This window comes from Prionailurus viverrinus, chromosome C1 (assembly GCF_022837055.1).
Source record: "Prionailurus viverrinus isolate Anna chromosome C1, UM_Priviv_1.0, whole genome shotgun sequence".
In the NCBI taxonomy this organism is placed as follows: Eukaryota; Metazoa; Chordata; class Mammalia; order Carnivora; family Felidae; genus Prionailurus; species Prionailurus viverrinus.
The window spans coordinates 58,225,703-58,242,029 of NC_062568.1; the positions used below are offsets into that span (position 1 = coordinate 58,225,703).

Here is a 16,327-nt window from a genome sequence, read left to right on the forward strand (position 1 = left end):
TCTTACCCCAAACTAACTCAAGCATTATACATGCCCAAGCACTGACTATGTTTGGTTCTCTTTATCTTACAAACTAATCAACTATGATTATAGCTGCTAAACATCCAGATGATTAGCCTCAGATGGCCAAAAAAGGGGGATCCACCAAATCTTCAACTGAACCGTACATGTTTAAAATATTAAAAATAAAAATTACCTTTCTTCTTTGTCCAATGTTTTCTTCTCTGCTGCAGTGATTTTTTTGGGGGGTACAGGAGGGGTCACTTTTCTACATATCTCTTCAATGATGCGTTTGTTCATTCTGCTTTGCAATGCAGCTTTTAGTAAAATTCTTTCCACTGCAGTTATACCATCTCCATGATTATATTTAGGAATTTCTGGTTGGATTAAAATTTCTATGTCATCAAGCCAAGGAGGATAGTAGGAGTTTTGTTTTCCTGAGAGTTTGTGATGAAGTTTAATTAGCAAAGACAATATGCTTTCTTTAATTTCCAAAATGGCTGTAGTTAACTGTGGAGCTGAACCAGGAGCAGACCACTTATTTGAAGTTTTGGGACGAACCACCTGATTTGCTTCACTGCTACTGCGATTGATGATCTCCTGAAACTTCTTCCTACGCTCTGCTACTAAGCTGAAAACTTGAGCTGTACCAGAATTCTACCATTAAAAAAGAGAAAGAAAAATCAAGAGAAGTTATTCAATGTCAAGTGTAAGAACATATTAGTATAACATTTTCCAAAGGGAATGTTCAACGTTCCATCCAAAGATTCAGCCAATAGATTTACTCTTTAAGTAAATCTGTCCCTTTACCTCTCTTAATCAAATATATTTAGTCTCACTCAATCTGGAAACAATTTTGGGGAAAAAGGAGGTTATCCACAGTAACACCTCTTTCTCAACCTCCTAGGCCAATCTACCAGGGAAAAGAGACAAAGCTTGAGAAGTATCTATAGCCATGTTAAGGAGAAATCATACATGAAGTTCCTCACCAGTTTATAGGAATAAAAGATGTTCCACCCAACATTTATCAAGAATACTATACTTCTAATATAACACTGTGTGTTAACTATGCTTCTATAAAAAAAAAAAAAAAGAATATTATGTCTTTACTAACTGCTACAAGACTGATACATTTTCTAGTTAAGTAAATTATAAACTAATTTTTCCTAAGTTGATGAATCTGAACTACTAATTAATTTCATTTTTAAAAAACTTCAAAGTTGAAAAATTACTTCTAATAAATGCTTAGTTACTAAAATAAAATAAAAAGATGAAAAATCAAACTGGTCTGTTTCATATTTGAATATCACTATAATTTATTTGAAAGGATTTTTAAAATATTTCCCTCAATAATTTGTCTTCTAAAAAGCCTTTTTGTTAAAACAGTCAAACTGCATTGGAGCTCTTAGAAATCATCTTTTAATTAAGATACAAGTCAGTTTAATGGATTTAATTTTTTTAAGCAAGCATAGAAAGGATGCTCCAATATCAACAGAGCTTTTATGAGCTAAATTATAGTATATGCTGTTTTTTAACATCCAAATTGTTTTTCAAAGTACTCTCTACCATTATTAGAGGTAAAAGCTGCCTCTGATTAAGATTCCAATTTAATCAAAATTCTTTATGGTGTTCACAGCAAAAACATATTGTCAAAGGCCAAGAAAGTTCCTATCCATGGACTCTGCTAAGAGAAACATCTGATTCAGTGCTCTCTATCCACAAAAAAATACATTGTAAGAATAAGAGGTATTTAAATTCAGTTACTTGGCAGGTCATTTCAAGATTTTTTCATTTCTGCCTTTTAAAAATTAGTTAATTAAAAGCTACATGCAATGAAAGAGCTGATTTTCAAAATGAATCCAAATGCACACTGTACTAAGATTTTTGTGGGCTTATTTTATCAAAGTTAATTAATTGCCACAGAAGCAAAAAAATCTGTAAATAGGCATGCTGCCAGCAATTAAAGATTAAATTTATTTTGATTTAGGAAACATTCATTTTTAAGATATTAGTAACAATGAGAAATGCAAACAAACCCAAACGTGCTGCTTATAACTGGTCCAAAATACTAAGAAAAACCCACGAATAAATACTCAGTATTATTTTTTAACTTCAGTAGTGTGAATTTTCTTTAAGCCTAAGTTACCATATAAAAACACACACATGTTAAACTTTTTAAAAAATGTAACCATATTAAACACACACATATACACACAAATACTTCAAAGTGTTTTCCGATTTCCAGTTAAAGCCATATTGCTAGTTAATGCAAGTATCATATATATCTACCTCTCTCTGAAGAACTTTAGGCCTTCGTGAACTCTGGCAGATTAAAGGGAAAAGATGGGTGAAGCAGAAGTTGCTTAGATATATCAGAGGAAACAAAAGACAATTTAAAGTTACCTACAACCACATTTTTCTTCTGAATATCACAGGATGATCTAAACAATATACCCCGACATAACACATGTAGCCTTTTCTTTTTTTCTTTTTCCCTCTTCTACACTTACATGTAAAGAACTCAGGCTGTCAGAGCTGGTACTTGCAGGTGAGTCCCTCTTCACTTCAGGAGCAGTCTCTGGAACTCTCACCCTAACATAGTTTATAAAGTGTCGCATGTTTGACACTAAGTTACTGCCAGGAAACCAACTGTCATGACAACGTTCTGGTCCACACACTGATGCCTAAAACATGAACATAATGAACGTGAAACCTTGCAAAAGTCAGGTCTAAGGTACAATGGAGATGAACTAGCCCAAATAATCACCCACTGCCTGTCTTATCTCTGCATCCTTTACAGTCTCATCTTCAAATTATCAAGTGCCAATAAACCCAAATTCAAACATAAAATACAAGAATAAATTTCTTAATACTAATATAGGTAAGTCCAATTGAAGTCAGCTAACTTTCTCCTGGAAAAAAAAAATACACTTTTCAATCTGGAAGTACTTAACAATACAGAGTATTTTTCAGTAGCCATTAATAATGACTCATAATACAGTCCAATAATGCTGATTTGGACTAATTGTAAAAGAAAGTCGAAAAAAATCAACCAAAAGTCTGACCTGGCCTTAGAGAAATATCAATGATCTTTTATTATCTATGAAAGAATATACATTGACTTATCTTAGACAATAGCATACTGCCTAGTCTTTTTATTTGTTTTTTGCTGTTACAATGTTCCACAGTATTTTGTCTTTTTGGAGAAAGGAGATGAAGGGAATCTTAAATTTGCAAATCAATTTGTAGTAATAACAGCTTTTATTGAAGTGATACTTCTAAAGTCCTGAAACATATTAACAACTTGTATTCTTTTTCTTTTCTTTTTTTTTTTTTTAAAGCAGGCTTCTTGCCCAGCATGGAGCCAAATGCCAGGCTTGAACTCACAACCCTGAAATCAAGACCTGAGCTGAGATCAAGTCAAGAGTCAGATACTCAACTAACTTAGCCACCCAGGCACCTCTAACAACCTGTACAGTATTCTTTTTTCCTTTTTTTTTTTTTTTTCAATTTTTTTCCCTTTTATTTATTTTTTGGGGCAGGGATGGGGGGTGCGGAGCAGAGGGAGTGAGAGAGAGAATCCTAAACAGGCTCCACATTTGGCATGGAGCCCAATGTAGGATTCAATTCCAAGACCCTGGGATCATGACCTGGGTGGAAATCAAGTGTCAGACACTCAACCGACTGAGCCACCCAGGGTGCCCCATAACTTGTATTCTTAAGTACTTTACAAATTTTCCCATATAACAATATTTACTTCATTAACGTAAAACCTTTACAGAAGAGTTTGCCACTCAAAATTAATCCCTAATCAAATGATTAGAATTTCTAGACTGAAGTCCTAACGTAACATTTACTAGTAATCAATGTTATTAGCATAACTCCAAAATTGCATTAATCCCTTTTCTTAGACCTATATATGCTGAACTACAAATTTCAAATTCAGTAATTTCGTAAGTAGAGTTTAAAGTATCAGTGATACCTCTAAAAGAACATACATATGTTTGAAAATTGAGGTGCCTGGGTGGCTCAGTCGATTAAGCGTCGACTCTTGGTTTCAGATACGGTCGTGCACGATCTCACAGTTTGTGAGTCCCACGTGGGGCTCTGTGCCAGCAGTATATAGGCCTCCTGGGATCTTTTGTCTCCCTCTCTCTCTACCCCTCCCTTCATTCTGTCTCTGTCTCTCTCAAAATAAATAAACTTAAAAAAAATAAAAGAAAAAAGGGCCTTTTCCAGTAGTTCTAAGGAATAGCTAATGAGTATGATGAATCCATAAATACATTTCAAGATAACATAGTACCTTTGTTAAGGCATTTCATAACTTCAGTATTTAAAAATAAAAGAAACTTACTTACCTCTTCATCTGATTCCTCTTCAGCTGAATTTTCAAGTCCTAATTCAATCAGATATAAAACCATGCAGAGTACGTGTTCTGACAGATTTTGATGATCCATCAAAATCTTTAAAAAGGGGAAAAAATGCTTCGTAATTACTTTTTCCACAAAATATATTTCATTTAAGTATCTAAAAACATTGTTATAGATAAAAGTAATAGATAAAAGTAATAATCATACATATTTAAATAAATATACCACATGATCAGAAAGAAAGTAAAACTATATCTTGGTGAAAAGACAAACTAAAACTGAAACAATAGGTTCCTTTTCAAGATCACACAGTCTTTTAAGCAGTATCTAGGAATACTGGTTCACTGATTCCTAAAGGTAACACAATAAGTAGTCCATTAAATCCAGTATTACAAATATACCATATCTATGAAATAACAAGAATGTTTCGCATCCTCATTTGCTGATACTCTTTTCCTGATGACAAAAATACCAGATAAATAAGTGTACTAAATAGGATTATTCATGCAAATGTGTTTAGCATAGCACCTGGCATATAATTGGAAGGACAATAAGTGTTTACAGAATATTAATGTTCTTAAAATATCTCTAAAATTAAAGTTCTCAGCCTGAGTATTTTTTGAGGTTGAGTAAATGTATGTGTTAGTCTTTGGTTTATATGGGTGAGAAAGCAAAAAGGGATGCAGCTAGTTGAAAAAGAGGGTTCTCTGAGAAATTACCAATAAATCTGCCCTTATGTGGATTATACACTGCAAGTTTTATACATCTTATGCAGGATTTCAGGGCTAACGCACATCACTCATTCAACATGATGCAACAAACTACTAACCTGAGATACCTAAAATACCTAAGAAAAAAGTGGCCTGGCGGCCATCATGTCGTCCTCATTATAAGAAAGCCATCTAGCCAAATGACGGGAGGGTAAGAGAAAGAGGTTGTTTGGGGGTGGCCTTGTCAGCTGCAGGTGAGATTACAGAGAGTACAAAAGAGAACATTCTAGAATGGGTCTCATAGAAACTGCCCCAAAGGCTGAGCAGGCTTAAAAAAAGGACTTAATCACCTAAGAGCTAATTTATTCTGACTGAAAAATAAAAAGATTTTCAGTTCATTGCCTTTCTAATGTTTATTTTGACTACTGAGAAGGCTTTTCTGGTCACCTTTTGTGCGGCACGGTGGTAAGGACCTTTTTTTAAAAAACTTGTTTTATACAAATTCTGTATATCCCTAGCTATTTGACCTTGAGCCACAGATTCTGGCCTTAGTTTTCTCATCTTTAACCTGGAACAACAGACCAGAATTGTTGTGAGGATCCCACAAGTTAACAACTGTAATTTGTGTGGTACAGCATGTATCAGTTGGTGTTCAACAAACAGTAGGCAGGTGGTGCACATGGTGGGAGGAGCAGCAGGAGGAGAGGATGGAAGGCTGGGAGGCCCCGGTTGTCATCCTTTGTAATCCCTGAAACCAAGGCTCAGCCACACACCCAGCTAGTATAAGCAACACCAAACGGATTTCAGACCTCAACTATTGCCTGTCATTACTACACTGCCTCCTCTTGATAAAAACATTACTAATTAAATTCAAATAAATTTTGGCTGAAATCCTACGACATTACATCTCACAGTTTCAAATGAGTAACCTAAAAGCTAAGGGAAAAAATGACTTTCTAAGAATGATTTTCTGAGAAGTTTTCTTAACATGTTCTATATTAATGTTTTTTAACATTAAACATGGCAGGTGATGAGATGGCTCATTGATACTGATGTTTAGAAAGTTGATTTGCCAATGCAACGTCAATTAGAGTTTTTTCTATTATTATTAAAGTCAGAACAGCTATTACAAAGTTGAGATTTAAAAAAAAAACTGTTCATAATCTTGTAACAACTGAAACACTGCCTTCTATTTTTGAGAAAGCTCTATTTGTACATTAAGCAAATGAAAAGACTGAAAAATATAACTTGAAAGAACACAAATCATTTGCAGTAAGGCTCCTTTTATTTTTTTTTTTTAATTTTTTAATGTTTATTTACTTTTCAGACAGAGAGAGAGAGAGAGAGGGAGAGAGAGAGAGAGAGAGACTGAGTCCGAGTAGGGGACGGGCAGAGAGAGAGGGAAACACAGAATCCAAAGCAGGCTCCAGGCTCTGAGCTGTCAGCACAGAGCGTGACATGGGACTCGAACTCACGAACTGTGAGATCATGATCTGAGCCGAAGTCGGAGACTTAACCAACTGAGTCACCCAGGTGCCCCGCTCCTTTAATTTTTAAAACATGACTTACTGACCTATTACTTATTAACTGATATTACAGTACTCAGCTTCAGCATCTAATTATTTAACCTCTAAAACTCAATAATTATTTCTAAAAAATAAGAATAACAAAACTTTCACTCATAAGAATTTTTGTTAAAATTAAACAAAGTAAATATATATAAGGCATTTGAAACAAAATCTGGTATAGGTAAGCATCCAAAAAATGTCTGTAAATACAAGTGTCTAATAAAAATCTACCTTTTTTGATGAAGAACATTTTAAATCATTTTACTGAATAATCCTCTCAGAAATTAATGAAAATAAACAATTAAAAGACGTTTTTTGAGTCACGTCTAAAATCTTAACAGAAGTAACTTAACAAGTAAGATGAAAAAGTGGTCAAGGGGTAGAGTTGAATGAATGGAGGGGTACAGAAATCTAAAAGTATTCTTTCACTACAAAGCAAACATTAAAACCAAATGTGTACTTAACTAAATGCACTAATTATTTCTTAAAGTAATTAAAAAATGTGTATATAGCAATTGGAAATCTGCATAAAAATATGCTTTCTAAAAACCTCTTTTAATTTTTCAAATTCTAATTAGGAATAAGAAACAAAAGGTTTTCTTTGTACCTAATTATGTTTATCGCATGTATAGTTACTTCATTGATATCTATAGTTATTTTATCTATACACAAGTATACAGTTCTTCCATCTTTCATCTCTAATACGTAACAGATCATAAATATGCCTGTTATATATATATACACCTACTGCACAATATTATGTATACAGTTTCTGAGTACATAGCTAATGTTAGCCAAATATATAAATAAATCTCTTCTATACAAGAAAACCCAAGAATAAAACAAATTCTAGGTAACAAGAGAGCAAAAGTATCTTTTTAGTTTAGAAGGTATTTACCAAAGCAAATTCTTAATGCTGCCACACATAAAACCATTCAAATTCCTCCATGTTGCATTCCTAATCAGAGGGAAAAAGCCAAAAAAACAACCCTAAACACAGGGTCACTGGCCCTCATCGCTTAGTTTTGTCATTTTAATGGATTCTGGTAGTCGTTTGGTACCTATTGTTTATTTCACCCTCCTGTCGTTTTATAGTATTTTACCTTTTGTTCTACAGGAGCCATAAATAAATATTCCTATCTGAAATGGGGTAACATGAAATAGTTTCCCACAAAGAATGGTGTATCTATTCCCTTTTCAACTTAGAATTCCCATATACGCGATTATGACATATCTTCATACATCTTTAACGTATAAATACGCTTTGCTTTATGAGTGCTACTTTTATGCAAATATTATGTTAACACTTTTATTTGAAAATTATGGAAATAAATTCTAATCTGAGTCTTTCTATTCAAATTACTACTGTACCTTGTAAAGCAGAGTGAATAGCACAATGTGTAAAGTTTTACAGTGCAAAAGTCTCATGAGACCTTTATAGCTGGGATGGAGTGGTGTCCTTTTCTTATAGGGAGGCCAGGGATTTCCAGGGAACTTTCCACTCTGTTTTAAACTGTAAAAACAAAGCAAAACAAAAATTAGATGATAGATTCAAAATTAAACTATCGTTTAAATAGTGATTTATAGATACTAATTTTTGGTCATATTTTTCTACGCAGTACTATTTTAATCAAATTGCTCAAAAATGCCAAAAAGATAAACATAACTATTTTCTCACAATAAACATAACTATTTTCTTTTTGTATCAGATAAAAATGAATACAGAGTCCCTAAGCTGACAGCTAGAAAAAAAAATGTGAATAGGAAATGTTAACAAAAGGAAATAAACAGAAAGAATACAAAATAAACTATTCAACAAAGAAATTTCCAGTTGAAACAATTGGAAAAAACAAAAACAAAAAAAACCAGATAACCGAAAAACTATCCCACTTAGAAACACCTGGGAAAGCTGGTTAAAATATAAAATGTAATCTTTTTAATGCATATTTCAACTCAAAAAAGAAAGTGAACTTCCCAAGTTACCAGAAAAGGAAGGAATTAACAATGAGCATTAAATACGTGTTTAGTGATGGTTTCAAGTCCTTGAGTAGGCAGATCTCAAGCTATTGGAACTGAGATTCCATATAAAGCTGACACTTTTGAAAAGCTTCACCCTCAATGAAAGGATAACTCACTAGGAGAAGTAAGAGAGCTTGTCTGTCTCTTCTGTGATGGAAGAACAACAGCCTCCCCAGGAAGAAACTAACAATGATTTGTATACAAATCACAGCAGACTCAAGATACAAAAGGCAAATTTTGAGAGAATTACACAGAGAAACTGACAAATTCACAATCATAATAGAAGACATTAACATATTTCTGACAGAAAGCCCAAGAAAAATAAATTGGTAAGGATTTTCAAGATTTTTAAAAACATAATTAACAAGCTTGAACCTAAGACAAATCTAGAACATCTGATAGAGAATACATATAATTTTAAGTGCACTTAGAACATTTATGAAAATTTACAATATACTAGGATTGAAAGTAAATTTCAGAAAATACCTAAAGAATGGATATATGGGCCACAACCACTTGTCACAAAGCAAATAAAACTAGAAATCCACTATACAATAACTCAAAACTTCAGACATGCAGACATTTTATGACATGATGTTCTTATACATTCAGATATAATTATAATCATAATAGAAAAAATTTTAAATGAGAACCTAAACTACAGAGAAAAAAAATTGTGGAATACAACTATAGCAGTACTTAGAAGGAAATCCCCAGCATTAAATGCATGTTTTTGTAAAAAGTCAAAATCTAAGTGTCTAAGGGAGGAAATCCAAACTAAATTGAAAGAAGATAGTAATAAGGAAAAAAGAACAAAATGGACTACAAGGGGGAAAAAGAAGTAACAACAAAACCAAATGCTTGTTCTTAAAAAAATAGTAAAACTGACAGTCCTCTGATAAGACTAATCAAGAATAAGAAACAACAAACACAAATAAATAATAGAAATAAACAGGCAAAGACAATTTTTTATTGTATACTTAAAAGACAATAAAAGATTTCTTAGATATATATAACTTGACAATCCCTCTCAAAAAGGAGTAAAAATTCTACGACTATAAGCTTTAAAGAAAGTGAAATCAGTTTTAAATTACACCTCCTTCAAAAATAAAACATCAGGCCCAGGTAGTTTAAAAGGTAAGTTCTATCAAAACTTCAAGAAACATTCACATAAATAAGAATGAAGTTGGACCACTACCTCACACCATATGTAAAATTAACTCAAAATCTATCAAAGACTTAAATATAAGAGCTAAAACTATAAAACCCTTAGAAGAAAATAGGCATAAGTCTTTGTAATCCTGGATTAAGCAATAGATATGATATCAAAAGCACAAGTAACAAAAGGAAAAAACAGATAAATTAAGCTTCATTAAAATGAACTTTTGTGCTTCAAACGACATTCAAAAAAGTGAAAAGACAAACCACAACCCACAGAATAGTGGAAAATGTTTACAAATCACATTTCTGGTAAGTAAGTATTCATGATACATAAAGAGCTCTTAAAACTCAATAATAAAAGTTAATACAATTAAAAATGGGCAAAGGATCTGGACAGTTCTCCAAAGAAGATAAACAAATGGCCAATAAACAAATAAAAATATGCTCAACATCATTAGCCATCAGGGAAATGTAAATAAAAACTACAATGAGATACCAGTTCATACCCACAAGGATTACTATAATCAAAAAGACAGATAACAAGTGTTAGTAAAGATAAGGAGAAATTGGAACCCAAATATACTGCTAACAGGAATGCATAATGCTGAAGCTGCTTTGGTAAACAATCTAGTAGTTCCTTAAACAATTAAACACAGAGTTACCGTAAGGCCCAGCAATTCCACTCACAGGCATACACTCAAGAAAAATGAAATATGTCCACACAAAATTTTATACACAAATGTTCATAGCAGTATTATTCATAATAGCACCAAATATCCATTAACTGATGAATGGACCAATAAAAGTGGACATCCTCAGAATGGAATATTACTTGGCAATAAAAAAAATGGTATTGATACATGCTAGAATGTAGATGAACCTTGAAAACATTATGCTAAGTAAAAGAAGCAAGTCACAAAAGACCACATTGAATTCCATGTATATGAAATGTCCAAAACAGGTAAATCCATAAAACAGAAAGTAGATTAGTGGTTGCCTAGGGAATGTAGGGTTGGGGAAAATGCGTGATAATTGTTAATGAATAATGAGGGTTTCTTTTTAGAATGATGAAAATTTTCCAAAATTATTATGGTGACAGTGGCACAACTCTGTTGAATATACTAAGAACCACTAACTGAATAGTACTTTTTAAATAGGTGAATTGTACTGTAGGTAAAATATATCTAAATAAAGCTGCCTAAAACAATTTTTTTAAGAAACAGATAATCTCCAACTCCTGACATAAATTTTAGAAAATAGCAAAAAGATAAACGAATAATTCTATGATGCTAATACAACCTGTTACCAATATGAAAACAACATGATTTTAAAAATGTATAAGAGGGGCGCCTGGGTGGCTCAGTCGGTTAAGTGGCTGACTTCGGCTCAGGTCATGATCTCACGGTCCGTGAGTTCGAGCCCCGCATCGGGCTCTGTGCTGACAGCTCAGAGGCTGGAGCCTGTTTCAGATTCTGTGTCTCCCTCTCTCTGACCCTCCCCCATTCATGCTTTGTCTCTCTCTGTCTCAAAAATAAATAAACGTTAAAAAAAAAAAATGTATAAGACTATCTTCTAAGATGGGGCACCTGGGTGGCTCAGTAGGTTAAGCATCTGACTCTTTTACTTTGGCTCAGGTCATGATCTCACAGTTCTTGAGTTCAAGCCCCACATCAGGCTCTGCACTAACAGCGCAGAGCCTGCCTGGGATTCTGACCCCTTCTGAAAATACATAAAGATAAACTTAAAAAAAAAAAAAAAAAAAGACTATAAGACCAAACTCTTGCAAGTATAAGGGGGAAAAAAAAGTTTAAATCAGTAAACCACATCAAGCAATATTTTTTTAAGTGAATAATGACAACATTGGGTTTTTCCCAATAATGCAAAGATATGTGGATTGTATACCATCATCTACAGAGATGCAAAAAAAGCACTTAATAAAATTAAAAACTCAATCATAATAAAAAATCCTGGTAGGCTTGCAATAAAAAAGAATCTCCTCAATCTGACAAAAGGTAACTACAAAACTACTAAAGTAAACATTGTATCTAATGGTGACACATGAAAAGTGTTAGGAACAAGACAAGGCTTTTTCATCACTGCTATTATTATGTATTATAGTTGAGACTAGCCAGCAAAGACAAGAGAGTGTGTAAAAAACAAACAAAATCATCATTATTCCCAGATAATTTAATGGCCCACATAGAAAATCTTTGTGTGAAAAACAGAGACAAAATCATCACTATTCCCAGATAATTTAATGGTCCACATAGATAATCATTAAAAATCTACAAATTATTAGAATAAAAGCCCCAAAATCAATTGCATTCTTATTCACTAGAACAAAAAGAAATGATAATTATAGGAAATATACCATATATCTATAAAAATTTTAAGATAATTCGATTTGTAAGATAAGTCTAATTAAAAGATACCAAAACATTCTCAATTTTATGGAAAGAAATTTAAGACAACCTAAATAAATGGAGATACACACTATGTTCATACGTGGGAGAACACATTACTGTTAGAATGGCATTTCTACTGACTAATGAATGAATAAAGAAGATGTGGTATGCATATATAATAGAATATTACATATCTGTAAAAAAGAATGAAATCTCGCTTTGCAATGACACGAATGGAGCCAGAGAGCATAATGTTTAGTGAAATAAGTCAGTCAGGGAAGGACAAACACCATATGATTTCACTCATATGTGAAATTTAAGAAATAAAACAAACAAGCAATGGGGGTGGGGAAAGTAAGAAAGAGAGAGACAACTCAAGAAACAGACTCTTAACAGAGAACAAACTGATGGTTACCAGAGGGCAAATGGATGGGGGGATGGGTGAAATAGGTGATGGGGATTAAGGACTGTACTTGTTGAGATGAGCATAAAGTGATGTATGGAACTGCTGAATCACTATACTCTACACCTGAAACTAATATAACACCATACGTTAACTGGAATTAAAATAAAAACTTAAAAAAGAGATGGCATCTCTATCAAATTAATCTAGGAATTATTCTAGATAATTTCAATCAGTACAATTTCAATCAAAATCCAACATGTTTCATCATTAAATTTGATATGATCATAAAATTCTAGGCAAAGGGCCAAGAATAAACAACTTATAAAGAGAAGAGAGAAGGAGGAGAAGAAGAGTAGGAAGTGGTGGTGGTGGAGGCGGAGGGTGGAGGTGGTGGTGGTGATGGTGGAGGAGAAGGAAGAGAAGGAGGAGGAGGAGGAGGAGGAGGAGAGGAGGAGGAGGAGGAGGAGGAGGAGGAGGAGGAGGAGGAGGAAGAGGAAGGGAGGGAGGGAGGAAGGAAGGAAACAATATTTGTGATAGTACGGCATTAATTTACAGAATGAACAAAAGAGAAATAGGTCTATATACATGATACCTGATACAGTCAACTGACTTTACTCACAGTAGTTATGCTCTATAAAGTCACCACAAACACCACAAACACCACACTGAATTATTGCTCCTAGGAGAAATACAGAATTAGGTTCCTGCAAATCTGGGGTCAATTTTGTTAATCAAAATTCCAACTTACATTATATTTGCCAATGTCCTTGCAAATCAAGACAGTCCCATCAACACTGAAAACCTGCTCTGAACATAACCCTTTTCTGTAGAACTCTTAGCAAGTATTTTTAAAATTCCTCCATCTCATGATCTACAGAGCCTGCCTTGCCTGCAAATTTAACATTTTTCACAGTATATTACTTTTTGAAACGTGCAAGCCAGCCAGCACTAGCAAAGTAGGGCTTACCTTTTTTCTGACCCTTGCTAAACATGACAGTAATTTCTTTGGCTTGCAGTCTCATAACAATGTTATCCTCTACACCTTTTTATCAGTCACCATCTCATGAGTCCACAAATTTAGATTTTCGGCTTTTCCATAGCTTCATTACACACTACAGTTGTTATTTTAGCCCCTTTTGGAATGACCCCATGTACAGATCAGTGAATTTCCTCTACCTTTTTCTGGATGTACCATATTATTGATTCACTACCACTGAACTCTCAGCTAACAACATTATAACTCATGACTGAATGAAGATTAATCTAACAACGAATTTTCTCTGTAAGGCACATCAAAGCCTTCTTGCCCTCAGGAATACCAGACAGCACTTCAGCTACATTTGGGGACCATTTTAAATAGTAAACAGGACAAAAATGCAAAAACAGTTCTAAAAACACTACAAAAAGGACACTTGTTTAAAGTATGAGCGCTGAAACAAGAGGACAGAGCTTTGCTCTGTTCAACCTCAGCTAGGTGCACTCTTCATGTCCGCACACACCTGCAAATACCCAGGAGAAAGCTTTAACAAATACCCAGGAGAAAGTATTAACCTGGGGTTTAAACTTTAGCAAGTAGCCAAATTTGCAAATAATGAGGATCAAGTGTTTATGACAAAATTAGCATATTAATAAATCATTGACAAAGGAATGAACTGTTCAATAAATGATCCAAAAGCAACTGGTTTTCTATAGGAGAAAAATAAATGAATAAATAAATCACTACTTGACAAACAAAAATCAATTCCAGGTGGGTTACAGATCTAACTATAAAAAGTAAGACTTGGGGTGCCTGGGTGGCTCAGTCGGTTGAGTGTCCGACTTTGGCTCAGGTCATGATCTCACAGTTTGTGGGCTCGAGCCCCGCATCAGGCTCTGTGCTGACCGCTTGCTTGGAGCCTGTGGCCTGCTTCAGATTCTGTGTCTTCTCTCTCTGCCCCTCCCCCGCTCACACTTTGTCTCACTCTGTTTCTCAAAAATAAATAAATGTAAACAAAATTTTTTTTTAATAAATAAAAAGTAAAACTTGAGACCGAATGAACTTTAGACAACCTAATAGAAAAACTGGCAAAGAATAATGTATACACAGTTCTCAGAGCAAGAAACATGTATACACAGTTCTCAGAGCAAGAAACATGAAGAGAAATTAATAGATTTTTTTAAAGCTCAACCTCGAGGACCTAGTAATCCAGAGTATGCAAATTAAAGTGAGCTACACATTCAGCTCTTGAAGTTAAAATCAAAGAATGAACATAAGTATTTAATTTTACTTGCACCCAAAACTCCAACAGAACTATGATAATGGCATTTTTTAAAGGATGAAAACCACAACGATGGGGAAAATCAGAAAAGAAAAAAAATGCAAAATTTTGTTAATTGGAAAGGAAATGAGCGCATGGTAACTCAACTAGTAGACCTAAGAAAGCCAAATCACAAGAAGGCAATTGGGAAAACTGAGAATCAATCCAAGTAACACTGCAGAATCCTCAAAAGGTCAGAAACTGACAGCACCTGGTACCTCAGTAGTAGGAGATCGGGAGTAAGAAGTGTTTCTCTCCCACTCCAACAGAATTCTGACTGGAGAATTCATCTCTGGAGAAGGTAAAACACAAGCACAGTTAAAGGAAGGAGGATGGGGAATTAAGGTCACAGTATTCACTTCTGATTCAGAGCCAGGCCTTTGTCTCCTCCCATTCGGTTCACAGAATAATGGCAGCCAAACCATTACCTTCTGGGCAATATATGAAAATACTTCTCTGAGGACTCTTTCTAGACCAAAAAGAAAGTTCTAAAGAGACTAACATAAAGGCTCTCAACACACCTGCCTGCCCAAATCACCCTACATTAAAACTCAGATCTACAAGCTACACCAAGGTACTCCGAGCTCTTTATCAAGAGCAGCCAGAATGATCAGACATCTGAAGAATGCTTCTAATATGGAAGCCAGAGACCAAACAACAGAAAACTCAATTTAGAATAAACAGATATTATGTAAATGGGGGGAAAAAACTAAAAAACAAAAAGATATATATCATTAATATACCAGAGAAATGAGTTGCATCTATGATTCAAGATGAGAAAGACATAAAACTAAGTTTGTTTAAAAAAAAAAAAAAAGCTGGTTTCTATATACTATTATAGTAGCTATTTAAAAGCATAATTTTCAAAAAATTTCAATAGCTTATGATAAAATATTTCAACTATCCTATTTCATTTAGCATAGATAAGCATGTTTAGTGTTCATTTTGTTTCTTTGTTTGCTAGCTCCTAGATATGTAGCACCTAGATTAATAAAGTATTCCAAAATAAAGGTTATATATTTGTTCAAGGCAGCAGGTAATACATCATTTTGACTGCTCTTTTCAAAAGCATTAATAGAATAATGCAAATGAAAAGCTACATGACAGCAAAAAAATTCCAAGTGATTCAAACCAACACCTAATTATTGACTAGGTTGAAGCAAAAATGATATGTATATAAACTCATACATCATACTTTCAAACACGGGCCAGCAGTCATTAACCTTCAAGATGGGAGATGGGAAGCAATAGAAATATCAAAAATTATAGTTGAAAAAACTTACTTTCCAGCTGAATTTAAAACAGCCACTGTATAAAAATCACATTTGCGGGTTGGAAAAGGCCTAGACAATAGTTCCAGTACTGCCATTAAAAAACATTTTCACTTAACT

The 16,327-nt window shown here is 33.9% G+C and overlaps 1 protein-coding gene across 2 annotated transcripts in view; it reads right to left on the reverse strand.

Moving 5' to 3' along the window:
* Window positions 1-16,327, reverse strand: part of UBR3 (ubiquitin protein ligase E3 component n-recognin 3) — a 234,392-nt gene that overhangs the window by 109,385 nt on the left and 108,680 nt on the right. For both annotated transcript variants that reach the window (XM_047870436.1, XM_047870435.1), the window contains exons 20-23: window positions 8,020-8,161; window positions 4,359-4,463; window positions 2,511-2,684; window positions 197-657 (exon numbers count right to left, since the gene is read on the reverse strand). In XM_047870436.1, coding sequence (XP_047726392.1) covers window positions 197-657; window positions 2,511-2,684; window positions 4,359-4,463; window positions 8,020-8,161 — 882 coding nt within the window. The remainder of the gene's footprint in view (window positions 1-196; window positions 658-2,510; window positions 2,685-4,358; window positions 4,464-8,019; window positions 8,162-16,327) is intronic.